The 18,270-nt window shown below is 41.1% G+C and overlaps 1 protein-coding gene across 1 annotated transcript in view; it reads left to right on the top strand.

Moving 5' to 3' along the window:
* The window catches only part of LOC108491091 (nuclear body protein SP140-like protein), a gene marked incomplete at its 3' end in the record, with an annotated part of 27,116 nt that overhangs the window by 2,439 nt on the left and 6,407 nt on the right, over positions 1-18,270 (top strand). The window contains exons 2-3 of the mRNA XM_017799368.1: positions 16,373-16,520; positions 17,418-17,586. Of these exons, the coding sequence (XP_017654857.1) occupies positions 16,373-16,520; positions 17,418-17,586 (317 nt within the window). The remainder of the gene's footprint in view (positions 1-16,372; positions 16,521-17,417; positions 17,587-18,270) is intronic.

Here is an 18,270-nt window from a genome sequence, read left to right as displayed (position 1 = left end):
GCCACAGGCCAGTCCAATAGAGGCAATTCCCCGATTGAGGCTCCCTCAACAAAGGTGTGTCAAGTTGACACTAAAGCTATCCAGAACACTCAATAATAGTTTTCAGAGCAAAGATACATCTCTTTCAAAAGTGGCTATAAAATTTTTAGGTTCACTGTTGAATTAATACAGTTACACAATATTGAACTCAGTATAAATCCTGTAAGACATAAAAGTAAATGAGTTTTTAACCTTTAAAAAAGATCTTTTCATTTTAAAATATACAGTTTCTTACAAAAAGACTCATTGTTTTTGCTAATAACACTGAGATGTTGGCACATGCATCTCTAATCTGTATGTATCTGATTATTACTAGTCATGGTTGGTTGCACTCAGATCCTTGGCACCTGTGTATATCTATAAAGTCATCGGGTAGATTTCAATGGCATAGGGTCTCCCTGTAGCCCCAGCTGGCCTAGATTCACTATTGAGACCAGGTTGACCATGATCTCACAGAGATCTTTCTGCCTCTGCCTCTGCCTCCCAAGTGCTGGGATTTCAGGCATGCACCACTGTGCCCAGCCTGTTTTGATTCTTTTGTTGACATCATGATGAAATTGCTCCTCTTCTTTTTTCTGATTTCCTCAAATAAAGCAGATTATCCATGCAAATTTTTCTTCTTTTCTTTTGTAAAAAAGATTTATTAATTTTTCTTATTTTATGTATATGAATGTTTTACCTGCAGGTATGTACATGCACCATATGTGTGTAATGCCTGTGGAGACCAGAAGAGGGTGTCAGATCCTCTGGAACTAGAGTTACAAACAGTTCTGAGCCACCATGTGGGTGCTGCGATTCGAACCCCAGTCCTCTGTAAGAGCAGCCAGTGCTGTTTACTGCTGAACCATCTGTCTAGCCCCTGGGTCTTTCTTTTTTATAATGTAAATATTTCTTCTACAATATTTTTATTGAGTTTTTGTGTGTTTTCATATAACACATCTTAATCAAATTTAGACCCTCTCCCCCTTCCCAGCCCCCCCCAGCCCCCCTCCCTGATTTCATGCATTTTGTCATATATGTTAAGTCCTATCTGGTCAAAGATTTATACCCAGATGTCCCTTGGTGCAAGTTCATCCACTGGAGTCTAGTCACCCTATCTAGAGTCACTACCTTAAAGGTCTACTCTCCCTCAACCCATAGTAATCATTTGCCAATATTTCCTTGGCTAGGGCTGGAGCCTGCTCTACGCCCATTTTCCCTCCTCTATGCCGAGTTTTTGCCTGATTGAGTCAGCATGGAGCTTGTGCATGCTGTCACCATTGTTGCAAGTTCATGAGCAAGTTCCCAGAGGCCCGAAAGCCTCTGTTTCCTTGTGGTCATGCGCCATCCCTGGCTCTTTTAATCTTTCTGCCCCCTCTTCCACAATGGTCCCTGAGTCATGGGTGGGTGAGATTTAGTATAGGAGTCCTATCCAGAGACACGGACTCTACAGTCTCTTAGTCTCTAAACTTCGCCAGTTGCGGCCTTCCGTGTACATTGCATTCTGTTGTATGAGGAAACATTGCTGTTGAGAATTGAAGGATGTGTTAGGACTCTCCGTACCCCGTCCCACTGTGTTCCATGAACCTTGGGTGTATGTAGAGGTTGCACTGTAGATGTGTCACTTAGGGATGGGCATCTCTCAGACATAAATTCTCTATGTGTGACCAATTGTAGAACTCTGTAATAGCCTCCGTCTGTTGCAAAAATAAGTTTCTTTGATGGATGGTGTATGGTATACTTGTCCGCAAATATAAGGACCCATATTTAGCATACAGTGAGAAATTTCATTTATCTAGAGATATGAGAAAAATAGCATTTTCTCTGGGATTTATGACCTCTCCAGCCATGTGTATTTGGCTGTATATACAGTGCCACCCATGAGTTCCCCCGCATTGAGAGAGCTTTAAGTCTAGTTAGATAGCTATTGATTACCCCCTACGTAGAAGTGCCACCGCTACTGCACCAATAGAGATAGTTTGCTGTGCCAGTCATTGTGGCTTTACAACTGGGTCAGACCATTCATTGATCTTTCTCCCTTAGCAGCTTGCATAGTATCCTCTAGAACTATGACAGCTAGTGTTCATGGAAGTGGCTTCCAGGTCAGTTCCTGCTCCATTTCTCCAAGTCCTGTGTTTAAAGTATGTCCTGTCTTCAGCAATAGGGTCTTACCTTCAAGTTCTGGGAGGCAATCAAAGGCTCTGGCAATAGCCTATATTATTTTGGGGGTCTCTTGGACCACCCTGACCAACAACTGGAAGGGAGGTTTCTCCTGTCTGGTACAGTGTTTCTTGTTATGTAGCCTTCAGGTACACACATGCACTCATGTTCAGATATTGTGTGTGTATTTTTCAGGGAGTTTTTGATTAATACCTAAGCTTTATTTATCTCCTCCCCTCCCCCTGTCTAACCTCCCTCCTTCTTCCCCAGTTTAAGTACCCCCATTTTCCCCTTGATGATACCTGTCTCCTATTATCCCCCCTCTCTTGAGTTCCTTCTCCTTTACCCCATGGTCCCTTGTCCTTCACTTCTCCCTTCCCAGTTGAATACCCCATTTTCCCCACTCCCTCTGTTTCCTACTATCTCCCTCTTTCAGGGTCTTTCTTTCCCTTTACCTCCATGCTTCCTTTCCATTTTCCTGGTTCCTGCTGTTACATCAGGATACATACTCACATATAAGGGATTGGTGCTACGATCCACAAATGAGGGAGAACATGAGTCACTCTCTTGTCTGAGTCTTTGCTACTTCACTTAATATAATAGTCTCTAGTTCTACCCATTTACCTGAAAATTTCATAATTTCATCTTTCCTCACCCCTGAGAACTCCACTGTATAAATGTACCACATTTTCATTATCCAATCATCAGCTGAGGGACATTTATGTTTTTTCCTTTTTTAGCTACTGTGAAAAGAGCAGCAATGAACAGGGATGTACAGGTATCTATGTCTACAGTAGGATAAGTGCTTTGGGTAAGAAGTGGTTCACTAGATCATTTTTAATTTTTAAAGAGTTCTCCACACTGCTTTCCATAGTGGTTGCACAAGTTTGCATCTCCACCATCACTGAATGAGCATCTCCCTTTCTCCATATTCTCGCCAGCATTTGATATCTTCTGTTTTCTTGGTCTTAGCCAGTCTGGGGGGGGGGGCGTTAAGATGGAATCTTAAAGTAGTTTTTATCTGCATTTCTTTAATTACTAAGGATGTTGAGCATTTTTTAAGGTGCTTCTTAGTCATTTTTATTTCTTCATTTGAGAACTCTCTGTTCGGGTCCTTAGTCCATCTTTTTATTGGGTCATTTTGTTGTTCCTTTGTTTTTTGAGTTCTTTGTATATTCTGGATATTAATCCTCTGTCAGATGTGTAACTGGTGAAGATTTTCTCCAACTCAGTGGGTTTCCTCTTCACTTCCTTCCTTGTTTCTTTTGCTTTTCAGTTTAATGAGGTCCCCCTTGTTGATTGTTGACCTTAACGCCTAAGCGACTCATGTCTGATTTAGAAAGTCCTTTCCTACAGATATCTCTTGTAGGGTACTGCCAATGTTTTCTTCTAGAAATTTCAGAGTTTTTAGGTTTCACATTGAGGACTTTGATCCATTTAGAGTTGACTTTTGTGCAGGGTGAACGATAAGGGTAACAGTTTCATTCTTGTACAGATGGAGATCCAGTTTTGCCAGCACCATTTGTTGAAGATGCTGTCTTTCCTCCATTGTGTGTTCTTGGCACTTTTGTCAAATCTTAGGTGACTGAAATTAAATGCACTCATGTTTGGGTCTTCTATTATGTTCCATTGATCTACATGTCTGTTTTTGTGCCAATACCAGGCTGTTGATATGACTATAGCTCTGTAATATAGTTTGAGATCTGGTATGGTGATCCCCCCAGCATTGCTCTTTTTGCCCATGATTGCTTTGATTATCTGGAGTCTTTTGCAATTCCATATGAATTTTAGGATAGTTCTTTCTAGCTCTGTGAAGATGTCATAGGGATTTTTATTGGCAGTGCATTGAATTTATAGATTGCTTTTGGTAGGATCGTCATTTTCACAATATTATTTTTACCAGTCTATGAGCACAGTAGATCCTTCCATCTCCTGGTGTCTTCCTCTATCACTTTCTTTAAAGTTTTACATTTTTCATTGTAGAGCCCTTTAATGTCTTTCGTTGGGTTTATTCCTAGATATTTTTTGAGGCTATTCTGAATAGAATGGTTTCCATAATTTTTTTCTCTGATTGCTTGTTATTGGTATATAGAAAGGCTACTGATTTTTGTGAGGTGATTTTGTAAACTGCACTTTGCTGAAAGTATTCATCATCTCTAGCTGTTTTCTGGTGGAATTTTGGGGATCTCCTACATAACACATCATATCATCCACAAATAGTGATAATTTGATCTCTTCTTTTCCAATTATTACTCCTTCAATTTCCTTCTCTTGTCTTATTGCTCTTGCAAGAGTTTCAAGCACTATGTTGAAAAAGAGTAGAGATAGTGGACCACCTTGTCTGGTTCCTGATTTCAGTGGGAATGCTTCCAGTTTTTCTCCATTTAGAATGATGTTGGCTGTGGGTTTGTTGTATATGGCATTAATTAAGGTATTATCCCTCCAGTCCAATTCCATCTAGGAATTTAAACATGAATGCATGTTAAATTTTTTCAGAGGGCTTTTCTGCATCTATTGAGATAACCACATGGTTTTTGTCTTTAAGTCCATTTATATGTTTTATTATATTTATTGACTTACATATATTGAACCATCCCTGCATCTCTGGAATAAAGCTGTCTTGATCATGGTGGATGATCTTTTTGATGTATATCTGTATGAAGTTTGCAAGTATTTCTGTTTAGAATCTTTGTATCTATGTTCATTAAGGATATGGGCCTATAGTTTTCTTTTGTCTTTACCTGCTTTTGGAGAGTGATACTGGCTTCATAGAAGGAGTTTGGGAGTTCTCCCTCTGTTTATATTTTTTTGAAAAATTTAAGAAGTATTGATTGTAGATCTTCTTTAAACCTCTGGTAGAATTCTGCTGTGAATCCATCTGGGCCTGGGCTTCTTTTCGTTGGGAGGGTTTGTATTTCTATTTCAATTTCCTTATTTGTTGGGTCTGTTTAAGCTGTTGATCTCTTCTTGGTTTAACTTTGGAGGTTTCTGTGACTATAAATTCATCCATTTCCTTTAGCTTTTTTAAATTTAATAGAATATAGGTTTTTAAAGTATTCCCTTATAATGGTCTGGATTTTTTTGATATCTGTTGTGATATTTCCCCTTTCAGCTCTAATTTTGTTAATTTGGATTTGCTCTTTCTTTCTTTTGGTTAACTGGACTAACAGACCTTCTATCTCGTTTAACTTTTCAAAGAACCAACTCTTAGATTCATTGATTCTTTATATCATTTTCTTTGTTTCTATTTCATTAATTTCTGCTCTGATTTTTGTTATTTCTTCTTGTCTGCTAGGTTTGGGTTTCATTTGTTGTTGCTTTTCAGGTGTCTCAAGTTGCAATGTAAAGTCACTTATTTGTGTTCTTTCTGATTTTGTAACATAGGCACTTAGAGCTATAATCTTCCCTCTAAGGACTGCTTTCAAAGTGGCCCAGAGGTTTTGTTGTGTTATATTGTCCTTTTCCTTTAGTTCCATGAATACTTTTATTTATTTCTTAATTTCTCCTTTGACCCATTCATCATTCAGGAGTGTGTTGTTCAATCTCCATGTGTTCATGTAATTACTAGGATTTCTTCCAGTGTTGATTTTTAAGCTTTATTACATTGTGGTCCAATAATATGCATGGAATTACTTCAGTTTTTTTGTATTTGTTGAGGTTTGTTTTGTGCCCCAGTATGTGGTCAACTTTTGAGAAAGTTCCATGGGGTGCTAAATAGAAAGTATATTCTTTGGTGCTTGGGTAGAATATTTGGTAGATGTCTATTGGGTTCATTTGATGGTATTATTGTGGTGGTTTGAATGAGAATGTCTTCCATAGGCTCCAAGTACTTGGACATTCTGTCCCCAGTTGGTGGAGCTGGTTTGGGAGGTCCTAGAAGGTGTGCCTGTGTTGGAGGAAACACAACACTGAGGGCGGGCTTAGAGAGTTCTTAAGCCTTGCCAGACCTCAAGTTACTCTCTTGCTTCTTGTGTCTGCTTGAAGATGTGAGAGCTTAGCTTCTGGTCCTCCAGCCACCTCTGTGACCATGCCTCCCCACCATGACGGACTCTTGTCCTTGGAACCGTAATCTCAATAAACTCTTCCTTCTATAAGTTGCTTTGGTCAGCGTTTCTATCACAGCAACAGAAAAGTAACTAATACGCCAGTGGACCTGTCTAATGGAGACAGTGGGGTATTGAAGTCTCCTACTGTTACTGAGTTGGGGTTAATCTGTGCTTTATAATACTGTAGTACTGTTTTTATGAAACTGGATGCACCAGAGGTTGGTACATGTATGTTCATGACTGTAATATCTTCTTGGTCGATTTTTCCTTTGATTAGAATGAAGTCACCCTCGTTATCTCAACTGATTAGTTTTAGTTTAAAGTCTATTTTGTCAGATATTAGAATTGTAAAACCTGCTTGTTTCTTAGTGCCATTTGCTTGGAAAAGATTTTTCCATCCTTTCACTCTAAGGCAGTGCCTATCCTTGAAGGTGAGATGAGTTTCTTGAGGACAACAAAAGGATGGATTTTGTTTCTTTTTTAAAATATTTTTTGTTTTGGTTTGATTTTGGTTTTTGGTCTCTTTGAGACAGGCTCTCTTTATAGCCCTAGCTGGCCTTGAACTCACAGAGGCTCACCTGCCTCTGCCTCCCAAGTGCTGGGATTAAAGTTATGTGCTACCATGCCTGGCTTTAAATATTTTTTATTATTTTTATTTATGTGTATGAGTATATTGCCTGCATATATATAAGTGTACCCAGTGCCGTACACTTGGAGGTCAGAAGAGTATGCTGAATTCCCCTGGAACTGGAGTTATGGATGGTTGTTAGCTGCCATGTGGGTGCTTGGAATCGAGCCTAGGTCCTCCATGAGAGCAGCCAGTGTTCTTAACTGCTGAGCCAACTCTCCAGCCCTAGATTTTGTTTCTTAATCCATTCCACTAGCCTGTGTCTTTTGCCTGGTGAGTTGAGGCCATTGATATTTAGAGTTATTATTAAGGATGTGTATTGGTTACTGTCATTTTAATTTGTTGGTATTCTTGATCTTATTTTGTGTTTCTGTAATTATACCTTCCTATATTTTTTTCTTTCTGTAGCCTCTTGTGTATAGACATTTCTATCTTTGGTCCTTTGTTTTGCTTCAAGTATTCTTTGTAGGGTTGGTTCGATGGACATGAATTCTTTCAACCTATTTGTGTCATGGAAAATTTTCCATTCCCTTCGACTATGATAGATAGTTTTGCTGGGTAAAGTATTCTGGGTTGGCATCCAAGGTCATTTAGAACTGGAATACTTTGTTCCATGCTCTTCTGGCTTTCATAGTTTGCATTGAAAAGTCAGCTGTAATTCTGATGGGTTTTTCCTTTATATGTAACTTGTTTTTCTCTTGCAGCTTTCAGTACTTTCTTTGTTCTGTGCATTTAGCATTTTACTATAATATGCCCTGGGGAGTTTCTGTTCTATGCCTGTGTAATTGGTGTTCTGTGTGCTTCTTGTACTGTATAGGTATGCCTTTCCTTAAGAAAGTATGTTCTTTAAGTTCTTTGGGGAAATTTTCTTCTGTAATCCTGTTGAAGATCTGGTCTATGCCATTGACCTGAGATTTTTCTCCTTCCTGTATGCCTATGATGAGTAGATTTGGTCTTTTCACTATGCCCCACGTTCCCTGCATAGTCCATTCCTGTGGGGTTTTTTCTTATTATTTTTATAATCTTTTCTTGAGAGGTTCAGTTCTTCAACTTTGTCATCCAGTCTTGATATTCTGTTTTCCATTTCATTCATTCTGTTTGTGAGGCTTTTTCCTGACCTTTCAAATTGACTTACTGAGTTTTTCAAGTCCATCTTCCTTTTGGCTTGGACTTTCTTTAATATTTCCATCTCTTTTGTGAATTCACTTTTCAAGTTCTCAACTGTTTTTGTTATTTCATTAAGCTGCATATTTGTATTTTCTTGAGCTTCCATCACAAATTTATGCCTAGCCTCTTTCTTTTAGTTGTTGTGTGTATGTTCTTTAAGTTCTTTGATCATGTTTATGATTGTTCTTTTAAATTCTGCATCTGGGAGTTCCTTGGGGTGATTCTCATTGTAGTACACTTCTGTAGGACTGGTGGGTTTTGTTGGGAACATATTCTCTTGGTTTTACATATTATTTGTGTTTTTACATTGTCTTTTAAGAATTTGGGTGTCTTTTGTTGGTTGTGTGTCCTATAGGAAACTCTATTTTGACTTTGCTTAGTTGAAGTTTGGTTCTGTTTATATTGTTGATGTAACTTGGTTGCTTTTTGTTCAGGTATGAAAAATTCGTTGGTATGTGCTTCAGGTTCTCTTGGGCGTAGGCTGGTTTGGGTAATAGGCAGGTCTGTGGCAGGTAGATCAGGAGGGGGCCAAGGACAAGATGGTGGTGACAGCTTGTGGAGGGTCTAACAGACAAAGGGAGAATTGAGATAGTCTGGGTGTAGGGGAATCAGGACACAGTGGGTGGGCGTGGACTAAGAGAGTAGTCCAGAGATCTGGGGCAGAAAGCAAAAGCAGGCCTGTGTCCCCTGTGGGGACAGCCTCTGGAAGGTCTAACAGTCTAGGTTGGAAAATTGAGCTGATCTGAGTGCAGGGTATCAGGATGCAGTGGGCAGGTCTGGAAGAAAGGGTAGTCGAGAGATCTGGGGCAGAAAGAGTAAAAGCCAGCCTGTGCCCAAAGCTAGAAGGGGGACCGGGTTTGGAGGAGACCTATACTGTATATATTTAGTGCTATACGTTTACCCCTATTCCCTGCCTTGCAGCATCTCATACATTTTAAAAGTTATGTTTTCATTTACTTCTACATATTAAAAATTTTCTCAAGACATTTCTTATTTAGACAAGGTCTCCCTGTAGCCCCAGCTAGTCTGGAACTTACTAGGTAGACCAGGCTGACCTCAGTCTCACAGCGAACTGCCTGCCTCTGCCTCCCAAGTTCTGGGATTAAAACAGGCACCATCAGGCCCAGCTCAAGCCCTTCTCTGATCCTGGAACCTTGTTGTTTCACCTCTGAATATCTTAGAACTCTTCAGCTAGCCTTCTGTTGTTGATCTGAAGTCCAATTTACTGTGATGAACTATGATTATTAATTACTGTGATCAATTTACTGTGATCATTACTTGTTATGATCTCCATCCTTTTAAATTTGTTAGTTGTGTTTCATGGCTCAAAGTGTGGTATACCTTAGTAGCTTATTGTAGCTATATGGGATCTTAAGGAATATGTGTTTTGCTTTATTGAATGAAGTATTAGACCAATGTTAGTCAGATCAAGTTGATTGCTATTGCCGTTCAGGTCAAAAATACTATTGTGTGAGATTTTTCCTGGGGAGACATAAACAAATGTCTACTCAGCCTAGATAGGGCACTAATAACAGACTGAAGTAAGGATATCACCTAAGTCCAGCTTGGTGAACCAATGAGCTTATTTGGATTACTTGCGGGAACAAGGTTGAGGGGTTTCTTACAGGGGCAGGATGATTTAAAGGCTTCTGCAACACTGAAAGCCCACCCTAGCCTGGGTGGTGACTCTTAAAACCTGCATCCCTGGCGCTCTCTGCATGGCCTGCAGGCAGCTCAGTGGTCAGAGAGTCTCTCTCCAGCAGTTGTCCACTGCTTCTGTAACCTGGTGGAGGTGAATCTATAAGTTTCCATTTTCTAATTCAGGGGAAATCACTGCACAGATCCACCCTCACCAGTTTCCTGCTTGCTGTATATACCAGCTACCAGAAGAGAAATAGTGAAGACCCCAGCAGTAGAAATAACTTGTCTGTTTCTCACTTAGTCCTATAAATGTTTGCCCTATTTATTTATCTGTCTATTATCTACTTATTTATTTAATATGTGCTGGGCATCAGACCCATGGCCTCACATGTTAGGCAAACAGTGTGCTACTGAGTTGCACCCCCAGCCCTGTCTCATGCACTTTGATGCTAGTTTCTTGCACACACAATAAAGATGGTGCGTCTCCCTGGAGAACTGACCCCTTTATAATTACATAATGCTCCTTTTAACACCGAGTTTTGCTTGTTTTGAAGTCTGCTTTTCTGAAATTGTTACAGCTGCTATAGCTTTCTTTTCTTATAGTTGGTATGGACTCTGTCTCCATTCCTTTATGGTTGACCTACTGTGTTTTCATATTTAATGTGACTTTCTTTTTTATATTTTTATTGAATTTTTTATGTCTGTGAGTGTATTGCCTGCATGCATGTAGGTATACCCGTGTCATGCAATACCCAGGGAGGTGAGAAGATCCCCTGGAACTGGAGTTATGGACAGTTGTTAGCCTTCATGTGGGTGCTGGGAATTGAACTCAAGTCCTCTGCAAGAACCACTGAGCCATTTCTCTGGCCCCTTAAAGTGACTTTCTTATATTTAACATTTAGTTGGATTTATGAGCTGTACTTTGTCATTTAATTGTTACATTTATAACATCCACATTTACATTTATCATTAACAGTTATAGTAATACCTACCACATTTGTGAACTTTCTGTTTACTTGGCTTGTTGTTCTTCTTCCTCCCTCCCTCCCTCCCTCCCATGCTCTTTCTGCCTTTCCTGGTTTTCATTATTTTATGATTCTATTTTCTTATCTGTCTATATCAATTCTTTTCTTTTCTTTTTCAGTAATGGTGATTGCTTCCTTTTCTGTGCAGAAGCTTCTGGATTTCATGTGATCCCATTTGTCGGTTCTTGGGGGAATTTCCTTGGGATTATTGGAGCCCTTTCCAGACAGCCTTTAACGAGTTTTAAAAATCCTTCCTGTTATTTTTATTATTCATTCTTTAAGAGCATCATACACGTATACAATGTATTTTGATTGTACCAGTCCTCCATTCCCCTGCTATTTCCATCTCCCAACTTTACATCACCTGAGTCCAGTCAGTGCTATCTTTACATACATGGGTGTAGGATCATCCATTGAGCATGGGCAGCCTGACAGGGGCCACTTCTCTGAAGAAAACTGACTCTCCCAACCCCAGCAGCCTTCAACTGTCAAAGGTCCTCAGATCAGGGTGGGGTTTTGTGAGCCCCTTCCTCATCTATGCTGATTTTAAACTGCCTTGATCTTGGACATGTCTTAGGAAGGTGACCACAACCACAGCCAGTTCATAAGTGCAATTGCCTTGTGTCCAGAAGACATTATTTCACAGCAGTCTTCCCCAACCTCAGACTCTTCCGATCTTTCTACCCCCGATTCTGGAGTGTTCCCTGAGCCATGTGGGGAGGGGCTTTGATATGGATGTCTCATTTAGGGCTGAGCACGCCACAGCTGCTCTTTGTCTGAACTCAAACCAGCTGTGGGTCTTTGTACTGCTCTCCATCTACTGCCAAAGGAAGCTACTCTGATCCACGTATATAGCGATATGTATTCAGAAGATAGGTTGACACTACATCCATTTAGCAAAATAGTAGTGGGTTCTCCCTAGGGTCTATGTCCTCCCCAGTCGTGGGTTCTTGGCCAGGTTTGCAGTACTAGGAATGGGTTCTTGCCTGTGGAGTGGGCCTTAAATCCAACCAGAAGGAGGTTGGTTACTCCCTTAGCATTAATACCACCATTTCACCAATGGGCATATCTTGCCAGGTTGGTTGTTATTGTGGCTCACAAAGTGGATAAAACTTTTGATGACTCTCTGGGCATGGGGGCGCATGCTTTTAGTCCCAGCACTCAGGACACAGAGGCAGGCAGATCTCTGTGAGTTCAAGGCCAGCCTGGTCTACATAGCAAGTTCCATGCCATCTGGGGCTACAGGGAAACCCTGTCTCAGAAAAACAAAAACAAAACAAAACAAACAAAAAAAACAGCTGACCCTCCTAAAACAAAGACCTCTACATAGACTGATTAGATTCACCAGATGGACAAGTAGTGGGGAACAGCTAGTGGTGCGACATCATAGCGGACAGTTGCAGGGATAACAGAGTATAAGGACGGCAGGGATATCAGAGTATAAGGGCTCGAGCAGGGGGAGGGCGGCTATGGGAGGGTGCTATCTGGGAAGTGGGTGTAAAAAAAAATAATAATAATAATAATTCTTCAAACCATAAAAATTTGCTGATTAATAATTAGTAAATGTGAAAAACATTTAAAAAAAAAAAAAAGCTTTTGATGACTTTTCTCCCTCTGCACCTTCTGGAACTACTAAGCTAGCCAGTAGGGAGAGACCTTCCAAATCAGTCCCAGCATGATCCTTGTTCTGTGACCTGAGTGTACAGTGCCTTAAGCAATAGGCATGGTTACAGTAGGTAACCAAGAGGAATAGCAATAGCCCGTTTTGTTCAGGGGTCTAGGGGACCCTTCACCCCACCCAGCAATTCAAAGACTGGTATTCCACACATGGTACTGGTTTTGTTTTTATTTTTTAAACTTTATCACAATTATTTGTATATGTGCATGTGCATGCATACACATAGGTAACATAGCATGTATGTGGAGGTCCAAAGACAACAGGCAGGAGTCAGTTCTGTCCTTTAATCACGTGGGTCCTGTGGATTGAAACCCAGTCATGAGTCTTGGCACCTTTACCCCCTGGGACATCTTGCAAGCCTTCTTTCCGTTCCTTTTACCCCAGAGGTTTGCTAGTATTTTTGTTTTATTTTGTTTTACTGTTTTGAGGCTAGTTCTTGATGTGTAGCCTAGGCTGGCCTTGAAAGCATCATGTAGGGCCAACGAGCCCCTCTTTCCCAGGTGTTTCTAGATTGTGCCAAGTTGACAACTTCAAACTCACCATCACAACTTGTGTAACTATTTTAAACTTTTAAAGTTTCAAATTTACCCCCCTTTTCCCCCTTTGTTCTAGGAAATTCTGTCCTCTTTACAACCACCTAGTTAACTGTGCTTTTTGTGTGCATGTTTGGGTTTGTTTTGTTTTGTTTTGTTTTGTTATTTTCAGCTTAATTATTTTTATTTTATGTGTATGAGTGTTTTGCACGCATCACATGTGTACAATGCACATGGAGGCCAGAAGAAGGTGTAAAATCCCCTGGAACTGGAGTTAGGATGGTTTGTTAGTTGCCATATGGGTGCTGGGAACCAGACTCAAGTCCTCTGTAAGATCAGCCAGTGCTCTTAACCGCTGAGCCACCTCTCCAGTCCGCTCAGCAGTCAGTTTTAGTTTCAAGACTGCCTTCCTCTCTTATTTTGTGGTTGTTTCTTTTCTGCATGGCATATTGGGTACCATATATTCTCATATCCATATGACAATATATGTTTTTAGAAATTCTCTTCTGAGGTGAGGGCTGGAGAGATGGCTCCGCGGTTAAGAGCACCGGCTGCTCTTGCAGAGGATCTGGGTTCACCACATGGTAGCTCACAACCATCCCTAACTCCAGTTCCAGGGGATCCAATGCCTTCTTCTGGCCTCCACAGGCATCAGGCATGCAGGAAAATCATTCATACACATAAAACAAAAGTAAATAAATAAAAATCTTTTTTTAAAAAAATGGAATTTTCTTCCCTTCCCCACATCATCGCTGTTTCTCTGGCTTCGGGTCCTTCTGCTTGTCCTACTTCTTCCTGGTCTTTCAGGCTGTGAGTTTCCACAGATGTTGTTCCTTCAGACTTCATGGCAAGGCACTGAAAAGCTAACTCATATGGTATTTAAGGAGATGGGCTTGCAGACTCCGCTGGGGGAATCCCAAATGCTTCAAGAGGAAAGCTTTTTGGTTTTTTGAGTCACTTACATTTTTCTTAAGGAGAAATTGACACTCTTTTACCTGGGTCTAGGTGTTCTGTGGTGGAATAAAGATAGTTTTCTATTGTGCCTTTCAAACAGTATCATAGTTTTCATGCCAACATTGCCTTCCCAAGTCCCATGTCCTCTCAAGAAGTCTGCAGGACACTCCAGATCCTTTCCTGCCCAGAGGACAGTATCGTCTGCTCCCATAGCAAGTAGCTGTCCTTTGACTGCTTTTCTTTTATTTTTCAGAAAGGGTTTAATTTTTCATCTAAATTTCTCTCTCTCTCTCTGTCTCTCTCTCTCTCTCTGTCTCTCTCATTGTGGCTTTAATTCTTTTATTATCACTCTGAGAGAGACTCTATTGAAAGAGGAGGAAAAACAACTGTCTTCGATGCTGTTTAATTTTACTACATTTGGTGAATAGCAAGTTCCAGTGACCTTCTTGCAATGGGACAAAATTAATACATTATAAGACTTTTCTCTCTCTCTCTCTCTCTCTCTCTCTCTCTCTCTCTCCCTCTCTCATTGTGGCTTTAATTCTTTTATTATCATTCTGAGAGACACTCTATTGAAAGAGGAGGAAAAACAACTGTCTTTGATGCTGTTTAATTTTACTACATTTGGGGAATAGCAAGTTCCAGTGACCTTCTTGCAATGGGACAAAATTAAAACATTATAAGACTGTATACCATTTAGTAATACAAGATGCTTGTTAAGACATTGTTATCAGGGAGGAGAGCATATAATTAAGAATCAGAATAACAAACCTCTGTGTGTGTGTGTGTGTGTGTGCGCGCACATGTGTGTGTGCACGCGCGCTCATGTGTGTAGGGGTGTATATATGTTTGGGTGGTGCATGTGTGTCTTCATGAGTATGGAGGCCAGAAGCCAAGCTCAGCTGCATTCCTCAGGTACTGTCCATCTTATTTTTTGAGGTGCCTCTCACAGACCTAGAACTAGCTGATTTAGCTAGGATGGATGGCCAGCAATCCACAGGGATCTGCCTGTCTCTGCCTCCCTAGTGTTAGAATTACAAGCACCTGCCACCACATGTTCTAGGGGATTAAATGTAGGTCCTTGTGTTTGTGTGGCAAACATGTTACTGACTGAACCATCTCCCCAGCCCAGAATAACACACTTTTTAAAATTTAAAAAACACTTTTTCCAGGCATGGTCTTAATGTCCAAAATCCAGGAATCTTAGAGGACTCCATGGATCAACTCCACAGCCAAGTTAGATACAGAGCAATGTGTCTGCATTTTGAATATCCATGTAAGTCTTCATAGTGGACCACAGAAAAATTCAGATATCTGTGTGACTAATGCTAATTCAGAGTTTAGAAAACAGTCTTTAAAGCAGTTTTGTGATGCAGAATGCAGCACTTCCCCGCAGTTACAGAAGTAGAGGCATGTTTCCTTAAGTCTTCCTGATACTTTGTTGTCAGCTAACAAAACTTGCCTTCTGTGTCAGGACATTGTATTTGTTACTTTTCTATTGCTATGATAGAAACACTGACCAAAGCAGGAGGAATTCATTTGAGCTTAGGGTTCCAGAGGAGTTACAGTCCATCAAAGCAGGGAAGCATGGTGGCTGGAGGTGGCTGGAGAAGAGGAAGCTAAGCTCTACATCTTCCAGCAGATACAGGAAACAAGAGAGCAACTGGAGATCCAGCAGGCTAAGAACTCTCTAAGCCCGCCCCCAGTGATGAGCATGCTTCCTTCAGGATAGTCACACTTTCTAAGACCTCCCAAAATAGCACCACCAACTGTGGACAAAATGTCCAAATACTTGGAGCCTATGGGGGACATTTTCATTCAAACTGCCACAGACATGTAATACCTCATTTTCAAAAGTTCCTTTGTAGCTGGGCATGGTGGCACACACCTTTAATCCCAGAACTCGGGAGGCAGAGGCAGGTGGATCTCTGTGTGATCAAGGCCAGCCTGGTCTACATAGAGAGTTCCAGGTGAGCTGGGGCTACTGGAGACCCTGACAAAAAAAAAAATTCCTTTGCATGTAACTTTTTATTTTGTGCAATCTATATGAGAGACATAGAGAGTTCCAGGTGAGCTGGGGCTACTGGAGACCCTGACAAAAAAAAATTCCTTTGCATGTAACTTTTTATTTTGTGCAATCTGTATGAGAGATCTAATCCGGTCATATCCACTATGCTGACACATAAAATTAGCTATCACAGTATCCTATCAACATCTGTAAAGACTGCACATTTTGAATTCAGTGGCGCTTTCTTGTTGGTTATTACTGGGTTGGTTATCACTGGTTAGAACAGGGTGGACCCATTCACTATGTACAGGGTTCTCCAAGATCTCTGGTTTTGTCTATAGCACCCCCAAATATTCCCTAAATTTAAAGTCCCATTTATTCCTGTCTCCCCACAAATATACTTATTGTTGTACACTCTCGCTCTACGTGGCCCATCCTTCATGTCAAAAATTATCCAGTCACTGGGAGCCTCTTGTAAATCACTGTCTATTTACACGTTGCTTCTGTTTCTTAGGGAAATCACGGAGGAGCAGGCTTTCTATGATCTCACTTTCAAGCACTTCAAAGAAAGTAAGGTGGAGATCTCCAGTGCCATCACAAAGTCATATCCTTTCCTAGAGATCCTCCGAGACCGAGACTTCATCTCTGAGCAGAAGTATAAAGTAAGAATTCCTTCAAGACCATAAGCCTGCCCTACACTGTGTTATGCCAAACCTTGGGTTCAGCCAACAGGCTGAGGGGCCTCCTGTGAGTGGAGACTGTCACTTGTAAGTTAGGTGGTGACACGAGAAGCAGGCATCACGGGAAACATCCATTTCTGCTAACTTTGACATGGAGACGGCGGCCCAGGGTGGTGGTGGGGAGCAGGAATGTTCCAGGGCTGCAGAGCATCCCAGGTTCACCTTCCCTGTCTATCAAAATCAACTGAAATAAAGTAGACATGTCCAAGCAGGGCTTCTTACAAAGCCTACTTCTTTTAAACATGGAGTGGAGAGTTCTGAAAGCCACAGGGCAGCTGTGTCACATCAGGATAGATCTGGAAGCTGTACTTGTTCCTCTCTCTAAATTGTTTCTTGTTCATTAGACACTTCTGAAGCCCTAGAATGCAATAAAGGCTAGTGATGGGGTCCCCTGTGATAACGCAGTCCAGCCTTCTCTTTAGGAAATTTCTTTGCCTTTTGGCCAGGATGATCTCTTGGTTTCCTAAGCCCTTCAGGGAGGTGAGTCCTTTGGGGAAGAGAGTGTTTCTTGTCTGGTCACCAGAACAGCCTCTCATGGCCTGTCAGGGCCACCCCTAGAATGTCTTGGCCTGGCTCTTAAAGACATATCATTTGACTCTGAACACACCTTTACTCTGCAAAACTCCTCTTTCCTTTGAATTGTATGTCAGCATCCGAGAGCTAGTGTCAGATAAGCAAGACGTTATTATTATGACAGAGGAAGGACATTTAACATGCCTCAACATTTCACAAGAGAACAAATGGCCTTTCTACCAATCTAAAAGTCTCTTATAAGTCCTAAATCGATGGTCATGTAATTCTCCATTCAATATTTCTAAGCTTCTTCGAAAAAAGTGTGAGAACCTGGTTCAAATGAACAGAGTGATATATGACTTCCTCAGTGACCTGGAGAAGGTGTTTAGCCAGTCACTTCTGAGGGTGATGTTCAGCCAAAGGAATCTGAAGGAATATCCTGGCTTAATGAAGATTCTCAGAAGCTTCCCAGTTGGTAACTATAGTTCTCACCTGCTTTGGGGTGGGGGTGGGGTTCAAGATCGTTTCATTCATTCACCCACTCACTCATTCGTTTTTCATTGGCATACATTTTACTGAGGGACTGCGGCATGCCAAACACAGAGGGAATGCAATGGGCAGGAACACACGCATGGCTGTGTGCTCACGGAGCCATAGATAATTGTTCAGGTAGGACCTGATTTTGACAGTGTAAAATGTAACATTTATATCGCTACATTTTGGAAGGATAGGAAAATATGAATGATAACTTTTCTTAGAAAAAAAGGAAATCCTCTCTCTCTCTCTCTGATATATGCAGATATGTTAAATGATAAAACTATATCTTTTGTATCAGAAAATTTATCATTCAGTATAGTCCTATGTCAATTTGTGTCTCCCAAGGAAGATTGGAGAAATCACAAGGGAGACCCAGCATGGACCCAGACACTTGGTGGGTAGGGGATGGGGGCAGCATGTGTCAGCCAGGAGAGTGAAATGGAACATGGGCTTTCAGAACCATGGGGCTGACATGCTGTGAGGACGTGGAGTCAGTAGGTCCTGGGGGGTGGGGGGACAGCATCCACTGGTCCCACTGGTTCTCTGCCCTCCCACCTCCAGAGTACTTTCCCTTCCAGAAGGTGCTTCCTTATCAGAGCTTCTTAGGAAGAATGTTTCTGTA

The sequence above is a fragment of the Nannospalax galili genome, unplaced genomic scaffold, assembly GCF_000622305.1.
Source record: "Nannospalax galili isolate Female #2095 unplaced genomic scaffold, S.galili_v1.0 scaffold1138, whole genome shotgun sequence".
Lineage (NCBI taxonomy): Eukaryota > Metazoa > Chordata > Mammalia > Rodentia > Spalacidae > Nannospalax > Nannospalax galili.
The sequence above is the reverse complement of the archived record's forward strand: the minus strand, read 5'-3'. Positions and strand labels throughout refer to the sequence as shown.